A 15383-nucleotide genomic window follows, 5' to 3' on the forward strand; every position below is an offset into this window, starting at 1 on the left:
TATAGTTGCTTTATCGAGTACAAAGGCTGAGTATAAAGATGTTGCTATGGCAACATGTGAGGTGATATGACTACAAAAGTTATTAGGTAATTTGAATGTGTCGGGAGATGGTCCAATTATCATTCACTATGATAACATGAGCAGTATATAGCTATCTAGGAATCTAGTGTTCCATGCCAAGACAAAATACATTGAGGTACACTACCACTTTGTGAGAGAGAAGGTACTTGTAGGAGAGATTGAGTTGGTATATGTCAGCACATAATATAGGATCAGATAGTCGACATTTTCACAAAGGCATTGGGTGTAGAGAAGCTTTGAAAGTTCTGAAGCTTACTTGGAGTTGTAGAGATACAATTGAGCTTAAGGGGGGGTGTTGAGATGGCAACCTCAACATGTGTGGACATTGATGATGGACCGCTTGGATAGATGGATCTGCACATCTGCACTTAGCATGTTGGTGGTCATTATGATCCTTACATGGCTACTGACTCATCACTATTTTATACTTAGTTTGTTGCACCTACCTACAACTGTCATAGTTATAGCGCCAATCAATTAGTATAGTCAGGTATGCACTATTTGATGGACCGCTTGGATAGATGGGTCTGCACGTCTACACTTAGCATGTCGGTGGTCATTATGATCCTTACATGGCTACTGACTCATCACTATTTTATACTTAGTTTGTTGCACCTACCTACAACTGTCATAGTTATAGCGCCAATCAATTAGTATAGTCAGGTATGCACTATTTGGCTTAATAGGTTACTTTTCTTTATGTTGTATCTTATCTATAGTTTGTGTACATTGTATTATATGTGGAAGAAGAAGAAAAAACCAACAAGAAAACATTTTGGCCTCCATCTCTCTTCTTGTATTCTTGAGTGAGCTTCCTCTTGTGTGTATGGTATATGTTTTTGGTGCAGCAACTCAAGCAAGTCCCCCACCACACAATTTTTAACAATATATTATTGCTATCAATCCATGTGTCACAATGCTTTTTATTTAATCTTACAAATTGTAGATAGAAAAATATAACTATTTCATTAACTTAACATGCTTGTGTTTTCAAATTGGCCATGTATATAATGTTTCTATCAAGTGTACCTATCATGTAGTATTTGCAGGAGAGAGAGAGAGAGCATGTGAGAGCACACGAAGTGAGAGGAAACAAAAGAGCATGAGAGTCTAAGACTGAGAGTAAATAGTAGTTTTGCTATGGGCTATTAAAAATGTGTCGTTTAAGGGACACTATTGAAGATGTCACATGAAAGGAACCCATCATTGCATACGTGATGCATCATAAATAACATCGCATAAATAAACTTGTAGAAGCAATGAGCATAGCAACATGTTAGATCGATGGTAAGTGATGAAAATCGACATTTATAAGATTTTAAGGTATTTACATTACATTAAGCTTTTGTCAATATATTTGGTAACTTTGCAACTTTATTGCCCTTGTAGCAAATTGGTTAGGAATCATTTGGCTAATGCATTAGTGCTCTTATTGTCACGTAATTAGGCAAATGAAACAATGATACATTTTTAAGATGCTCTATTTGTTTCATGGAGCCATAGAATGGACTAGTGCTCTATTTGTATACTAAGCCATAGAATGTGTGTAGTTGAGTAGAATGCTGATGCTTCCATATTATTAATGGTAACCAAGGGCTTGGTAAACAATTGAATATGTATTTGCACAGGATCATTTAGATCGTTTGTAGTTAACACTTACTTAGAGCTTATTTAGGCTGTTTTAGAGAGGGCTTATTTAGGTTCTGTTAGTGAGAAGAAAAATTGCGACATGTTATCAAAACGTTGTCAATCAATGGTGATGTAAACTTCGAAATGCCACGAGTTCTTCTTTGAGGAGTCAATAACCTAGAGACAATTTATGAGAGACTTTAGATGCAGGAAATTGAGTTTACTGCTTCGTCTTGGAAGAAAAACATCAATAAAGTCGGTTACATGACAATCAATACAGGATAGCTTCAACTTCGTCCCATCTCATGCATGATCTAAATCTGTGCGACCTCCTCGGCAACTGTCCGATTTGACGCCCCGTGTTGTCTGAAGAGAGTATAGGTGTACTACCACAAGCGTCTAATCGGCCACACCTCCAGGTTGGGAATCGGTGTCACTGCTGCTGGAGAGGGGTTCACCATCTTGAGCATGGTAATTAGGGATTTGCATGGGCGGAGGCTGCTGCTGAGGCTCCTGCAGGATCTCGTACTCTTCTTCACTGTGGCCGCTCCAGTTGCTCTGGTAGCGGATGCGGCGAGGCTCAGCGGCGTTCAGGTTAGCTCCACTGTTATGCGTCCAGACGGGCGACTGGTAGGCTCTAGCAAGCTCCCGACCTTTCGCAGACAGATTATCGTCGTGGTCGGAGGCGTGGCCGAAGCCGCGTGTGCCCGGAGCTGCGCGAACAGGTCAGTTCGAGAGAGAGAGAGACAGAGATACAGAGAGAGAGAGAGAGAGAGAGAGAGAGAGAGATGAAATACTTACCAGACGACGCATTGCTTCTGTAGGTAGGGCCTGACACAGTAAGGGCGCGCACGTTGTCAATGAACTCGTCATAGTTAGGGCCGCGCAGCTGATCGGCCATGGCGCTGCTGTACGAAGCAGCAGGAACCAGCGGCTCTAGTGAGGGAGGAGGAGGAGGAATAGGAGGATGAATTGGAGCAGGAAGGGCCGACGTAGCAGCTTTCAAGCGCGCGGTGATGGTTGGTGGTGCAGTTGCTGCAGCAGTACTGCGCTTGGACATGGAAAGCTCGCGGAGGAGCTGCTGCATCTTAGAGGTGCAGTCGAAGATGGCCTGATCGGCGGCGTGCGGGTCCGAGCCGTCGGAGGAGGAGGACGAGGACACGTCGTAGGGGTCGAGGAGTACGTGGGGGTCGTTGTCGAGATGGGAACAGCGGGGCGGAGCGGGGCTGGCGGCGCGGCGGGCCAAGGGGTGGCGGTCCATGAGGGCCTTGAGGCGAGCGGCGGCCTCGGCGCGGGCGGGGTTACGGCGGCGGGGGATGGGGACCGGGGGCGGGGGCGGGGCAGGAGGGGGGGGCCTGGTCTCCATGAGGGTGGCGAGGTCCACCTGGGCGAGGGACATCTGGATCTCTTCGTCAGTAGGCTGCGCGGACAGGCGCGTGGGCTCCTTGAGGGGGAGCTGCTGCTTTGAGCCGCCCTGGTCGACCGGCTTCGCCACCCCCTGCAGCACCGCATCCTCGCTCCCTTCCAGGACCTGCCTCTGCACCTCCCGCGGCAGGTCCGCCACCCTCACGTACAGCGCCTCCTCCCCTAGATCCTCGTTCCTCATGAACTTCGGCAGCCCCGGGGACGCCGGCCGCGTGGGGATGATGTTGATAGCCGGAATACTCGAGCCTCCGCCGCCTCCTGCTGCCCCCCTCTGCACGCTGCTGCCGCTGCTAGCGCTTCTCCTCTGCATCTTCCTCGTCACCGGGATGTCCCTCGACTCCAAGCAGAACTCCGGCTGCATGAAGGGCGACGTCGCAGTCACGTCTCCTATCTCGGGCGCCAGCTCGCCGTAAACTCCATCCTTGCTCAGATGCGCCATCGGCGTCTGTACAGGCGGTGTATAGGCCTAGGCCCGGGGCCGCCTATCGCTATGTGTGCCTCTTTTGCCTGTCTCTCACTTCGGCTGCATTCCGCATTCCTGGAGAAACTAGGGGACACGACCGCCAGACCTCCACCGAGATCGGGCAAACTACAAGCCTGCCATGAAAGGATGCGGCCACGAGAGTCGCGTATCATGCCGTTTCATTCACTTGATCCGTTGGAAGACCAAGGTTAGCTTATTTGCCGAGGAGGCAAGGACTACGGTTGATAGCCAAATCAAGGATGCCTGCCCCGCACTAGAAGTTGGCCACCCACATGGAATGTCCTTGCCATGAAAGTTCTCCCTCTCTTTGAACCAAATGTAGTTTTAACCTTACTCTCACCTCTTATAGATTACAAAGTGATATCCTTAGGTGGGTGCTCGACTCCTATTAGGGGTGACTTGTTCATGCTTCCCCCATGAAGTAGAACCAGCATTTTCATGTTCAACTAAGCCTAACATTTCCCATGGGGAGATTAGGCGACATTGTGCTCAGACATAAATTTTGATCGATTACAAGAGGATTGATGGATGAGGCACCTCACGCATGGTTCTAGAGGGCTGATGTTTGAAGGTTAAATAGGCAATGGATAAAATGAATTAATCAAATAATCATACATGCTTGAATGAATTATTATTGATTGTTTTGCACTAACTTGAGTATACACACTATGGCCATAGGAGATCAAAGATGAGGAAGCAATATGCTTGTGAGAAATTTATTCATTGATGTATAATGGCCTTAGGATTGGATACTTTTCGTACAAAGAAGCCATATTTAACATCATAGAGATAATATTCATTCTTTTGAATGTATTGGGACCTCATTTTGAGTCATGGTATATGAGTTATTTTTTGCCATGGGGTAGGTCATATATGGGGATCTATGCTAGTTGAAACCTCCTTCTCTATTATGAGCTATGGAGGATCTGATGGGTTGAATTGTTAAGGATAGTCAAGATATATGCTTGTTGCTTGTGATGTGCAGCTACTAGCCATTGGTGATGAGGCTATACCTAAGACATTGTGGATTGATTGGCAAGTGCAAATAGCACCATTTGAAAGAGTTGCTATAGTTTCGAGAAGGCCTACTTTTGAATTTGGATGTTGGGGTTATCCCTAGGATCCATGAAGATATGTTATATGTCATATACATGAGAGACCACCAAGATATAAGAAAATAAATGCCGAAACTTACCATAATGAAAGGATCTATGAGATGATATTTTGATTAATAATTTATGATTGATAAATCTTTGTAAAAGAACATTTTCTATTATAAATAAAAAACCTTGTCACTTGTTGACATCTTAAAGGTAGGTTAGTGATGAAATGCATTTCATGTGTTTTTTTTTTTGAAATCATGTATGCTACTGCTTGTTACTTGAATATACTAGAATTTGAGAGAATGTGATGGTTATTTTAGGAAATACATATTTTTGGACTTGCCTACGTTTACAAAGATGCTATAATTAGAGCCCAACTTGGGTATGGGATGATCCATACTTTTGCTTAAATTTGAGTTTGTACAAGAATGTGAAAACCCATGTCAAGATGTTGAAGTGGCATGAGAATCTCAACCTAATTCTACTTATATGATACACTTTGAAGGGACATGGTGAAATTTATAGATGGAAAGTTTGTAGGGATAAATAAATGTGTGTATGACTTGTATATAAAAAATTACTATTGATGGTATTGCTCTTATTAGCATCTAAAGTCAAAGAACTATGAACTCCCTAGTATCTTGATTTCTCCAAGCATTATTGATTCCTAGAAAATAAGGCTAGTCCACCTTATTTTGTAATCAAAGAACTTGATGAGATACATTGTTAAACTCTTATTCATTGTCATGAATTAATAAAGATATCATTCTTTTCTTATAAGTGTAACTATGATCTTTCAGGTTATTATCCAAGCTTATAATCATTTCATGGTGTTCAAGATCATATATGTAACTACTTTTATCAATCTATGAACATTGAATTTTGAGAAACCATGATGACAATCCTTGAGAATATGTCGGATCCTCAATACAACCAAATCCAATAGGAATGGTCTAGACGAATGTTGCAGAGAATGGCTTGCAACTTCTTTACAATCAATCTTGATCAAAAGAGAAATATCCAAACAAACCTTAGGAGAATTCAGTGGATTGAAGAATTGTTGTCCAATGCTTCCTAATTGAACATATGGTTAATGATATAACAATGGTCAATGGAAAAATGATGACCCTACATTGTTGGGTGTATGAACAAGCCATCTGAGTTATACTTGTTGTTAGAGGATACCCTCCCTCACCTTTAGTTTATAGAGCCCTAGAATTAGATTTAAAAACCTCCTTTTGTAAATGTGCCATTGCACTAAGTACACAATTAAAACTATATTATGTTACTTTCTTTTGAAGTAATAAATATTACCCTAGTCCCTAAAAGCTATCTAAGAAAGGAAGAACATAAACTCTTTAGCAATTTAACCTAACATTCAACTCATGTGTTAATCAAAATTGTGAAAGGCCAAAACCTTCCCCCATACTTTGAAATGAATGAATTCTATAGCCTGCATCGATCGGAAGGGTATTACTCCAAGTTTGTAATTGTTTGCAAGTATGCATCACGAATGGCCATAACGCAATAGATTGCAAGGTTCTAGCAAGGATTGAATCACCCTTACACACTCATCTTTAATAAATGAGGCCACCAACTTTCGAGAAGTATTGCATCCACCCTTAGACACTTGACTTTAATGAATGAGGCCAACGACTTTTGAAGAATGCCATGATGGAAGCAAAGCCCGTAGCCAAAGAAATTTCTCATAAGAATTGCCAAAGAAACCACCTTATGAAAAACAATTACATGAGGTTTTATCCAAACCATGATCCTAACATGGGCAATGCTAGAGGAAATAGCAAGGCCAATGCCATCACTCAAGCTCCAAATGGGCTAGGCAATAAGCAATGCTACAAATGCGAAAGGAGTAGACACCTAAGGGCCAACTATTCACTAATCCTAAAAAATACAAGCACACACCAGCCTGTTGGAAGAGGCCATGGGAATGGAAACAACAACCAATTCCATGGATGTGGAAGAGCGGCTAGAGCCTTGGTAAACACTATGATAGAGAAACCAAAAATGTAATTCAATTTGAGTTAGACAGCCATCCAATTGAAGTAGAATTTTAGATCATATGCTACGACTGGGCTTTGGGAATGGGCTAGCTCAAGAAGAAAAAGGCCCATATTCTATGTGTCAAGGAAAAATTGATCTTCCAAGATCCAGAAGGGAAAACCGTGAAAGCATATAGAAAAGCCAGAAGAACTAGGGTCAAAATAGTCATGGCAAGTTAACTAAAAAAAGCTAGTTTACATGGTCCAGCTAAATAAAGTTAAAAAGACTAAAGAAGGTACTCTACTTTCCTAGATCAATGATTTTAAAGATGTATTTCCAAAGTAACTACAATTGTCTCCAAATTGTGAGGTTGACCACAAGATAGAGTTGATTGTTGGTGCCAATACTAGTACTATCCAAGTGATCGTACAAGATGTCTATACATGAGGCCAACATGCTCAAAGAACAACCAAGGAAATTGATAGAGCAAGGATTCATCTACCCAAGTAATTTCCCTTGGGGCACACTTATTTTCCAAAAGAAGAAGGGTGGATCTCTTAGAGTATGCATTGATTTTAGAGGACTAAACCAAGTAAAGGTCAAGAACAAGCACCTTACAGCAAGATCAAGGAACTTCTATATCACTTACACAAAGCCAATGTCCTTTCCAAGATAGATCTAAGATCTAGATATTATCAAATCTAAATCAAGGGAGAGGATATCCCAAAGACTACATTCAATATGAGATATGGCCATTACACATTCTTGGACATGCCATTCAGATTAACTGATGCCCCGGCAACATTTAGTTGATTGATGCAATATATCTTCTAACCATATCTAGATGACTTTGTACTAGCATTCTTTGATGATGTGTTGGTGTACTCCGAGTGTACTCCAAGTCATTGGAGGATCATGAAGGTCACTTGAGAATTTCATTGCAAACACTTAGTGAAATTTCTTTTTTGACAAGTTTGAATACCTAAGGTACATCATCTATGTCCAATGGAATCTTGGTAGATCTTGTAAAGGTAATGGACATCCTAGATTGGCTGATACCTAAGGAAATCAAGGAAACCTAAGGATTTTTGGAAATAATAAGATGGTATCAAATCGTGACATCAAGTATTATTCCCTTGTTACAACACCTTTAGCTAATCTCTTGAATAATAATACTATGAAGTATGAGTAATTTTGGATCTTCACCCAAACCAACATGAACATAAGGTAAATGAGATAGATGGAGACAATATAAGATTTTGATTTTGAAATCAAATATCGACCAATAAAGGACAATGTTGTTGCATATGCCTTAGACTAGAAAGCTTCATACTAGCATACTATTGAGATACAAACACTAAGAACTAAGATAACCCTGTTCTTGAACTTGTACATGCTAAGCTATTTCTGAAGATAACAAATATGATGAGCTCATGACTAAAGTAATTCAAGGTGAAGGTTCTAATAAGGAAATGACCAAGATAAAGAACTATTGTGCACATAATGATTGTCTATATTACCAAGATCAACCTTGTGTTCCAAAAGGACACAAAGTGTAAGTAAAAATCTTATGGAAAGCTCATGATAGACATGACTCTAGGATATGCCCAAACTCTCAATGTAGTTCACAAAAGCTATCACTGGCCAATACTAAAAAGAGATGTGCTAAGATATGTAACCCAATGCTTGATATGTCAAAGGGTCAAGATTGAAAGGTTTTAAATGCATGGAGAATTGCAACCCTTGGATATTTCATTGAAATGGGAATCCATAATGGACATTGTCATTGGATTACCTACTATTACTAGGGAGTATGATTCAATCATGGTTGTGGTGGATAGACTAACCAAGGTTGCATATCTAATTCCCATCAAGACATCTTATAAGTCATCTGATATTGCTTGAGTCTTTGTCAAATAAATATTTAGATTGCATGGACTAGCAAAGAGCATAGTCAATGATCGAGACTCCAAGTTTACCTCTAAGTTTTGGACATGCATGCTTCAAGCCATTAGGACACAATTATGTTTTAGTATTGCATATCACCCACAAATTGATGGCGAAAGTGAGAGGGTAAACCAAACCATGGAAGACATATCAAGATCTTATTGTGATAGAGAATCGAGATGATGGATTGACTATCTACCTCTTGTAGAATTGTCTTATAATTTTGCCTACCAATAGAAAATTTGGATGTCACGATTTCAAGCCTTGTATGGATAAGAATATCATACATCTCCAAATATCTTGGATCCCACTCTTAAGGTGGAAGCATCCAAGGCCATGCTTGAAGAGATGGACCAACAAATGCAAGCTATTCAACATGATATTAAAGTTGCCCAAGATCGATAAAAGTCGTGTGCTAATTTTGAAAGGTCCATAATGATGTTCAAGGAAGGTGATATGGCTTTCTTAAGGGTGAGACCCAAAAAGAGCTCACTGTCTTTGGGAAAGTACAAGAAGCTTAGCTCGAGGTACTATGGACCTTATGAGGTGATCAAGGCAATGGAAAAACAAGCCTACAAGCTTAAATTACCTTCCCATCTCAAGATCCATAATGTGCTTCATGTGAGCCTACTTATGTCTTATTTTCCAAACCTTGAATATGTATTTGATGACGAACAAATAGTTATGTTTGTCCAAGGAGTTCTAGAAATGCAACCTAAGAAGATCCTTAAGGAGCCGAATCCTAAGGGAAACTACCCTGAAGAGGATGCTAATTGGGTCAATGAGACAACCTTTATGAGAGAAACCCCCTCCCCCCAATTTCTCTCAAGATAAGAGCATCTTGATTTCTCTAAGGGAGGGAGGATATAATATTCCCATTATGTAGTTCACTATAATAAATAATATGCACACATATTCCACTTAATTATAACAATGTGTAATAAAACAAGTTAATCTATATATAAAAATAATGAGAAAAGTATTTTCATTGATGCAATATGAATATTTGTTGCATTTGCACATTTGCACATTATTAAACACAAGCATATTTAGAAAAAATTACATCGTGATAATTAAATATGACAAAAATCATACGTTTAAAATAAAATCATTAAACATTAAAGGTGGAAAAAAATGTTGGCATAGGTGTGTCTGTCTCAAAAAATTAGTCACTCTATACTTTTATAACACCTAAATCCAATACCAAGTATATACTACGGGGTTACCCACCCACAAGATATAGTGTAAAAGCACTTTTGGAATAAAAAAGGGAGATTTTGGATAGTAAAACAAAAAAGACTAAAAACAAGCCAAAAGAAGAGGCTTACCTTTAGGAAGGCATGCTTAACTAAGTCCCTTCAAAAATAGAAAAATTTAAAAAAAGCAAGGCAAAGCTAAAAGCATGTCAGGCTCCTCCTCTTTCTTCTTCTATATAAACCTTCCCCTTTAGGCAAAAAACCATAGATTCTATTCCCTTTGAAATATGTCGAGTCCCCTTAAACACTACGACTTTCTCAATGCAAGCTAAAAAACTATTTCTATGGTCTCGAAGTATTGTAGAGAGATTGTATTTGCTCCCATCAATAATGAAGGGATCATTAAATTTGAGCCTCAATATAAGGTTGAAGTGCATCATGAAGAAGCCTTGAAATCCACATAACCTAAAGATACAATAGTTGCACGCTTGTGTTCATACCCTATAATAATGATGGATGACTAGACAATAATAATCAAGTTAGGTATAATAATTAAAGAATATTTCTAAATCTCTAAAACTTGTATTAAATTTTTATAATTTTTAAATAGTTTTATGATCATTCACATGAATGTCACGATAACTAAAAAATTAACCCCAAGATTGTAGGAAAATGATGTATGATGAGTCTCATGTCTCTTAAAATGGAATATGGCTATAAATTACTCAAAAAAACAATTACAGAACACTAACATACCTTAGAATGTATTATCTTCTTTTCTAGGAAAAGATGATGGAATTAAAAAGGGAAGTTTCTATGTATTGCATATGTTTAAAGTGCGTGCTCTAACAACAATGTGTTATGGTTATGATTGACTTCTTTTAAAGAATGCTTGAAAATATATTATCTTATGGTTTTGTGCTCGTAAAAACCAGAAAATTTGAGGAATATGGTGCTTAAATGTGTTGTGATTCCTAGCTTAACACTCCTTAGCATTTTGCAGAATGCTTAAAAACTCACATGTAGATGGGGTCTTATGCTCCCGAGGGAGGTAGGTGGTTTTTTCTTTTTTGATCACTCATGCACCTAAGAGGGCAAAGGGCTGAGTGATAAGTACCCTTATTATATAGAACAAATCTAGAGATACATGGAAGCTTAGAGAGGCTTTGAGCCAATAAATGTCTTGTGGTTATGAAAGGATTATGATCATATATAGTCCAATCTTATGGAATTCAAAGGTCCTATCCTAGGCTGGACAATATCTTTCTTTTGTTGCAGAGAGGCAATTTTTGTACCACTTTGTAATATTTCCACTCAATTAAAATTCAGTTGGTTAGTTCGAAAGTTAGTTATTCAACTAGTAAGTTAGTAAGGTTACTAACTAAAGACTAACTAAAGTAAAAACTAACTAATGTTAATAACTAACTAATAACAATTTTATTTAATTTAAAAAAACAAGGATCGTAACCCAACATTTTTTCTTGGATTGATAAGGACTATAGCCACCCATCATGGAAGTTACCACATGAACGAGAGTTATGAGCCATATTAGTAATTAGTGTTAATGTATATAGAATGGATGGTCTAAAAATATTAGATTTTTGACAAAAACTATCATATTTTAGATATTATTTATTGTAAATATTCTAAAAAGCTATGAAATTTTCTAGATCAAGATGTCATGTGAAAAAAATAAGTGGTTTTTTCAATTAGTTTTGGAGATTTAATACAAAAAAGAAGGATTGCCAAAATCGTGCACATCTCGATCGCAGTTTATAGGCAACAAGCATCACTTCAAACAGGGAGAAGAAGAAAGAGTGATCTAAAAGATTTCTAATCAAATGTCTTGGAGTTTTACCTCCCTTTCAGAGCCAATGGAACCATGAGATTTGTGATTTGAGCATCAGATTGCATCTTAGAAGTTTCAGATTACTGATTTTGCCAAGATCCCCTCCACAAAGAGCTCTTCTTATTAGCCACAACCCTTCTTCTCTAATTTAGTTATAAATATGGGGACTAGTTTAGAGAAGCAAGAGACCCTGAGAGGCTACAAGAGAAAGGTAGAGAGAGGGAGGTAGAAGAATATCCCTCCAAGAGGCTATGAGAAGGAGCTTGAGAGAGAGAGAGAGAGAGAGAGAGAGAGAGAGAGAGAGAGAGAGAGGAGTTACCCCAAGAGGTTGCAAAGGAGAGAGTTAGCTCAATTCCCCCTATCTTAGTCTTCGACTAGGCCATCTTCTCTTACGCTCTTCCCTCTCAAATTTATTACGCCTTCCCTATATCTCGAACACACTCGCAGATGATGGCTCCAAAGCAATGAGGTGGAATGACCATGAGAACCACCACAACTGGTCGGGTATTGCCAAAGATACGGGAGTGCCCAAGGTTGTCGAAGTTGCCACTACCAATGCAACATCGAGTGTGGTGACAGCAAGCACAACGAAAGATAAAATTCCCAATCTTTGCATTGTTTTAGGGGGTCGAAATGGGATTTTGCTTATGGACAAGACGATTGACGTACCGCACTCCTCTCTGTCTCCCATTCTCTTTGAACTAAGTGCAATGGAAAGTCCGTTTCAGATCGAGTAATCCTACAAAAGTGAGAATTCAAAATTTTTGACACTAGCTGGCTGCTAGAAGACCTGTCTGATTTTAAGAACTCGAAAATTTAGGTCGATCCTAGTGGGTCCAGCCGGAACTCTTCCGTTGTGAGGTAGACTCAGTAGGGCCTAATTGACAAACCTCGTGATACTCTAAGGGAGCGCCGAGTGGCGTCATTTTGGGAAACCTACTGATGAACTACAAAAAGGTGCACCTTGGATTGAGATTGGTGGACACCTCATAGTTGGTATCAGAGCGCATGTTAGTATAGAATACAATGTAAGCTTAAGAAAAATATTTCTTTTAAAAAAACCTAGGATATATTTTTTTCTCCTTGTTAATGTATGTTTTTGAATTATGAAAAAATAACAAAACTTGGAAACGATTCTTGATCTTTTGAGTAATGTTTATGTCAGCTATGCATTCATCCAGTTTTGCCTAGAGAATTTAGATGATGCAAATATTAGATTAGTTGTACAACCCCTCACCTCTATATCATGAAATATGGTGGATGATTAGCAGAGGATTAGCAGAGGGTACTACTATATCGATGCAAGACTTCTAGCTTATCTTCAGAATAATCTGAAAAGGGTAAAATGGATGAAAGATCTTAAAGTTATTGAGATCTATCTATTCTATGAAGCCAGTGTAAACTCAACTATGTATTATAGAGGCAAGAATATCAAACTAAAGCAGTATATCTATGAGGAAGTTATGAAGATCCTTCCAGCCGACAGAATAAAAGTCGTAGATCGATCTGGCCGCCACGACTATAAAAATGACAAATTTCTTGAACTCCCTCAAAAATATAGATTCCTAGATATCTACTCTCTGAATCCAAGTTACTTCATAAAGGATGTATTAGAGTGTTATGCTTAGATTGTAGTAGAGAATCCTTTTTTGAAAAAAAAAAGATGAGCTTGTGAGCTATTTGAATAATGTATTTCTTCCCATTTTATTACCTTATACATCCATTGTAATAAAGATTGATTGATACTTTATCAATCAGAGAAATAATGGAACCTTATTTTCCCTTAAAACCTCTGAAATTGCAGTTTAACTTTAGCAATGGGAAAAGAGTTTTAATTGAAAATGTTTCAATAAATCAAGCAAGAAATAATTTAAGTGTCAAAATCTAATATTAATGCTATATAAATTTCATAAAATTTAACTTGGGAATTGTTAAAAAAATTTCACAATTTTGCACCCACAATAATTTTCAACGAAGCTCAAGAGAAAAGGAATCTTTTGAAGCAAGTCAAACCTCCAAAATTTGATGAGAAAGGCGAGAATGTGGATGCCGATGCAAAAATTTGAATCGAATCCATGGAAGATTATTTACTACTCCTAGAACTGTCCTAGCCAACCAAGCCATGATAGCTAAGCTAAAATTAATTGGCAAAGCTCAACTTTGGTGAAAACAGTGGTGCCAAGATCAAGGTGTCCCTAAAAATACCATTACTTGGGATTTGCTGAAAGAAGCTATAAGAGGAAGATATTTACCTCCAGCTTATCACACCTAGAAGATATATGAGTTCTTTAATTTGAAGCAAATGGGACTGACCCTAGAAGCGTATTACTTCAAGTTTGTTTCACTTCTTAAGTATGCAACCTCCCATGGATACTATTCAATAAGTGTCCAAGTTCTACAATGGGCTAAATTCTCCTTTGAACACTCATTTGGAATCAATGCGGCCAATAGACCTCCAAGATGCCTTGATTAGAGCTGCTCCTATTGTGTGGGAAGTACAATTAAAGCCTAACGATAATAAGTTCTAGAGCTACAATAACTAGAACAAAGGAGGATTCAAAGGTCAAGCAAAAAGAATCCTAGGCCAAATTTACCAAGGTCAAAAGAAAAAGGAAAAATACAATGCAGTTGATAATGTTGTTCCTACCTAGGGAAACAGGGATGGTCTTAGGTGCTCACTGTAATGAGCTAGGATATTTCAGGAGAGATTGTCCAAAGCTTGGTGGAAACCATCGCTAAGGCCAATTTCGAGGTCAAGGCAAAGCTGCTCATGAAAGGTGAGAAGGATCGAAGCTTTCTTGGAAGTGAGCTATGGCAAAGAGCAAGAGCAAGAAGAGAGAGAGACACAAATGGGAACTCCAATAGTCACAATGTGTGATCGGGCCTTCCTTTATAACACCATATTGGGAAATATGGGAATTTTCCATAAGTTTGGGACACGTGGTTAAATCTTTGGATTTGTCATAACTTGAACACCATAACTCCAAATTGAGTGTTCTATAGCTCAGTAGACTCTATTTTTCAAGTACTTTACAATTATAGGTCACATCATATGGTTTTGAGAAACTTATGGGCATGTTATCTCGGTGCCACCTTTTTAGTATTTAAAAAATGGAAATTGAGAGATTCCCAAACTCACTAATATTGTATTTTATTCAAACTGTCACTAAAAGAATAAAGAATAAAGTGACGGTGATGGGCACCCGCCACTACAGTGTGTGTGCAGTAGCGGATACTATCAGTATATTAATACACAGTTGGCTAGGCAGAGGCGCCTTTACCCCTAACAACTTGTAAGCCTCAGTGGCTGCAACATACTCGTCCTCAATGGTAGAGAGAGCTATACACTTTTGAACCCTAGACATCCAAGAAATAGCACCTCTAGCATATGTGAATACATAGTCTGAAGTGGACTTCCTACTATTTGCATGTCCTATATAATCGGAGTCTGTGAAGCCCACAACTCCTGTATCTTGGCTGCCATAGCAAATACTCATATCTGTTGTTTCCTTCATGTATCGCATGATACCCTTCACGGCATCCCAATTTTTCTTGCCAGGAGTAGCCATATAGCATGCCGCAATACCAACTACAAAGGCAATATTTGGACGAGTGGCTATCATGGCATACATCAAACTGCCCGCAGCAGCTGATGCATAAGGGATCTT

General features: G+C 39.0%; 1 protein-coding gene across 2 annotated transcripts; it reads right to left on the reverse strand.

Annotated features, from left to right (window-relative positions):
- Positions 1-1813: 1813 nt before the first annotated feature.
- Positions 1814-3722, reverse strand: LOC148020387 (uncharacterized). 2 transcript variants are annotated; one of them, XM_087700959.1, is made up of 2 exons: positions 2512-3722; positions 1814-2363 (listed from the first exon to the last, which is right to left on the reverse strand). In XM_087700959.1, the coding sequence occupies exons 1-2, from the start codon at positions 3572-3574 to the stop codon at positions 2110-2112; spliced, it is 1317 nt and encodes a 438-aa protein (XP_087557085.1). In that variant the 5' UTR covers positions 3575-3722; the 3' UTR covers positions 1814-2109. The 2 variants fall into 2 exon arrangements, with proteins under 2 accessions (XP_087557085.1, XP_087557084.1); XM_087700958.1 differs by having other exon boundaries at positions 1816-2423; positions 2512-3720.
- Positions 3723-15383: the final 11661 nt, after the last annotated feature.

This window comes from Lygodium microphyllum, chromosome 19, assembly GCF_053477565.2.
Source record: "Lygodium microphyllum isolate KBCC chromosome 19, Lygodium_microphyllum_v1.1.10, whole genome shotgun sequence".
Lineage (NCBI taxonomy): Eukaryota > Viridiplantae > Streptophyta > Polypodiopsida > Schizaeales > Lygodiaceae > Lygodium > Lygodium microphyllum.

Excerpts from the sequence above, each read along its gene's own strand:
- LOC148020387 (XM_087700958.1), bottom strand. The coding sequence starts at position 3,574 with ATGGCGCATCTGAGCAAGGATGGAGTTTACGGCGAGCTGGCGCCCGAG. Across the intron at positions 2,424-2,511 it reads CAGAAGCAATGCGTCGTCTG|CTCCGGGCACACGCGGCTTC; the intron begins GTAAGTATTTCA and ends CTGTTCGCGCAG.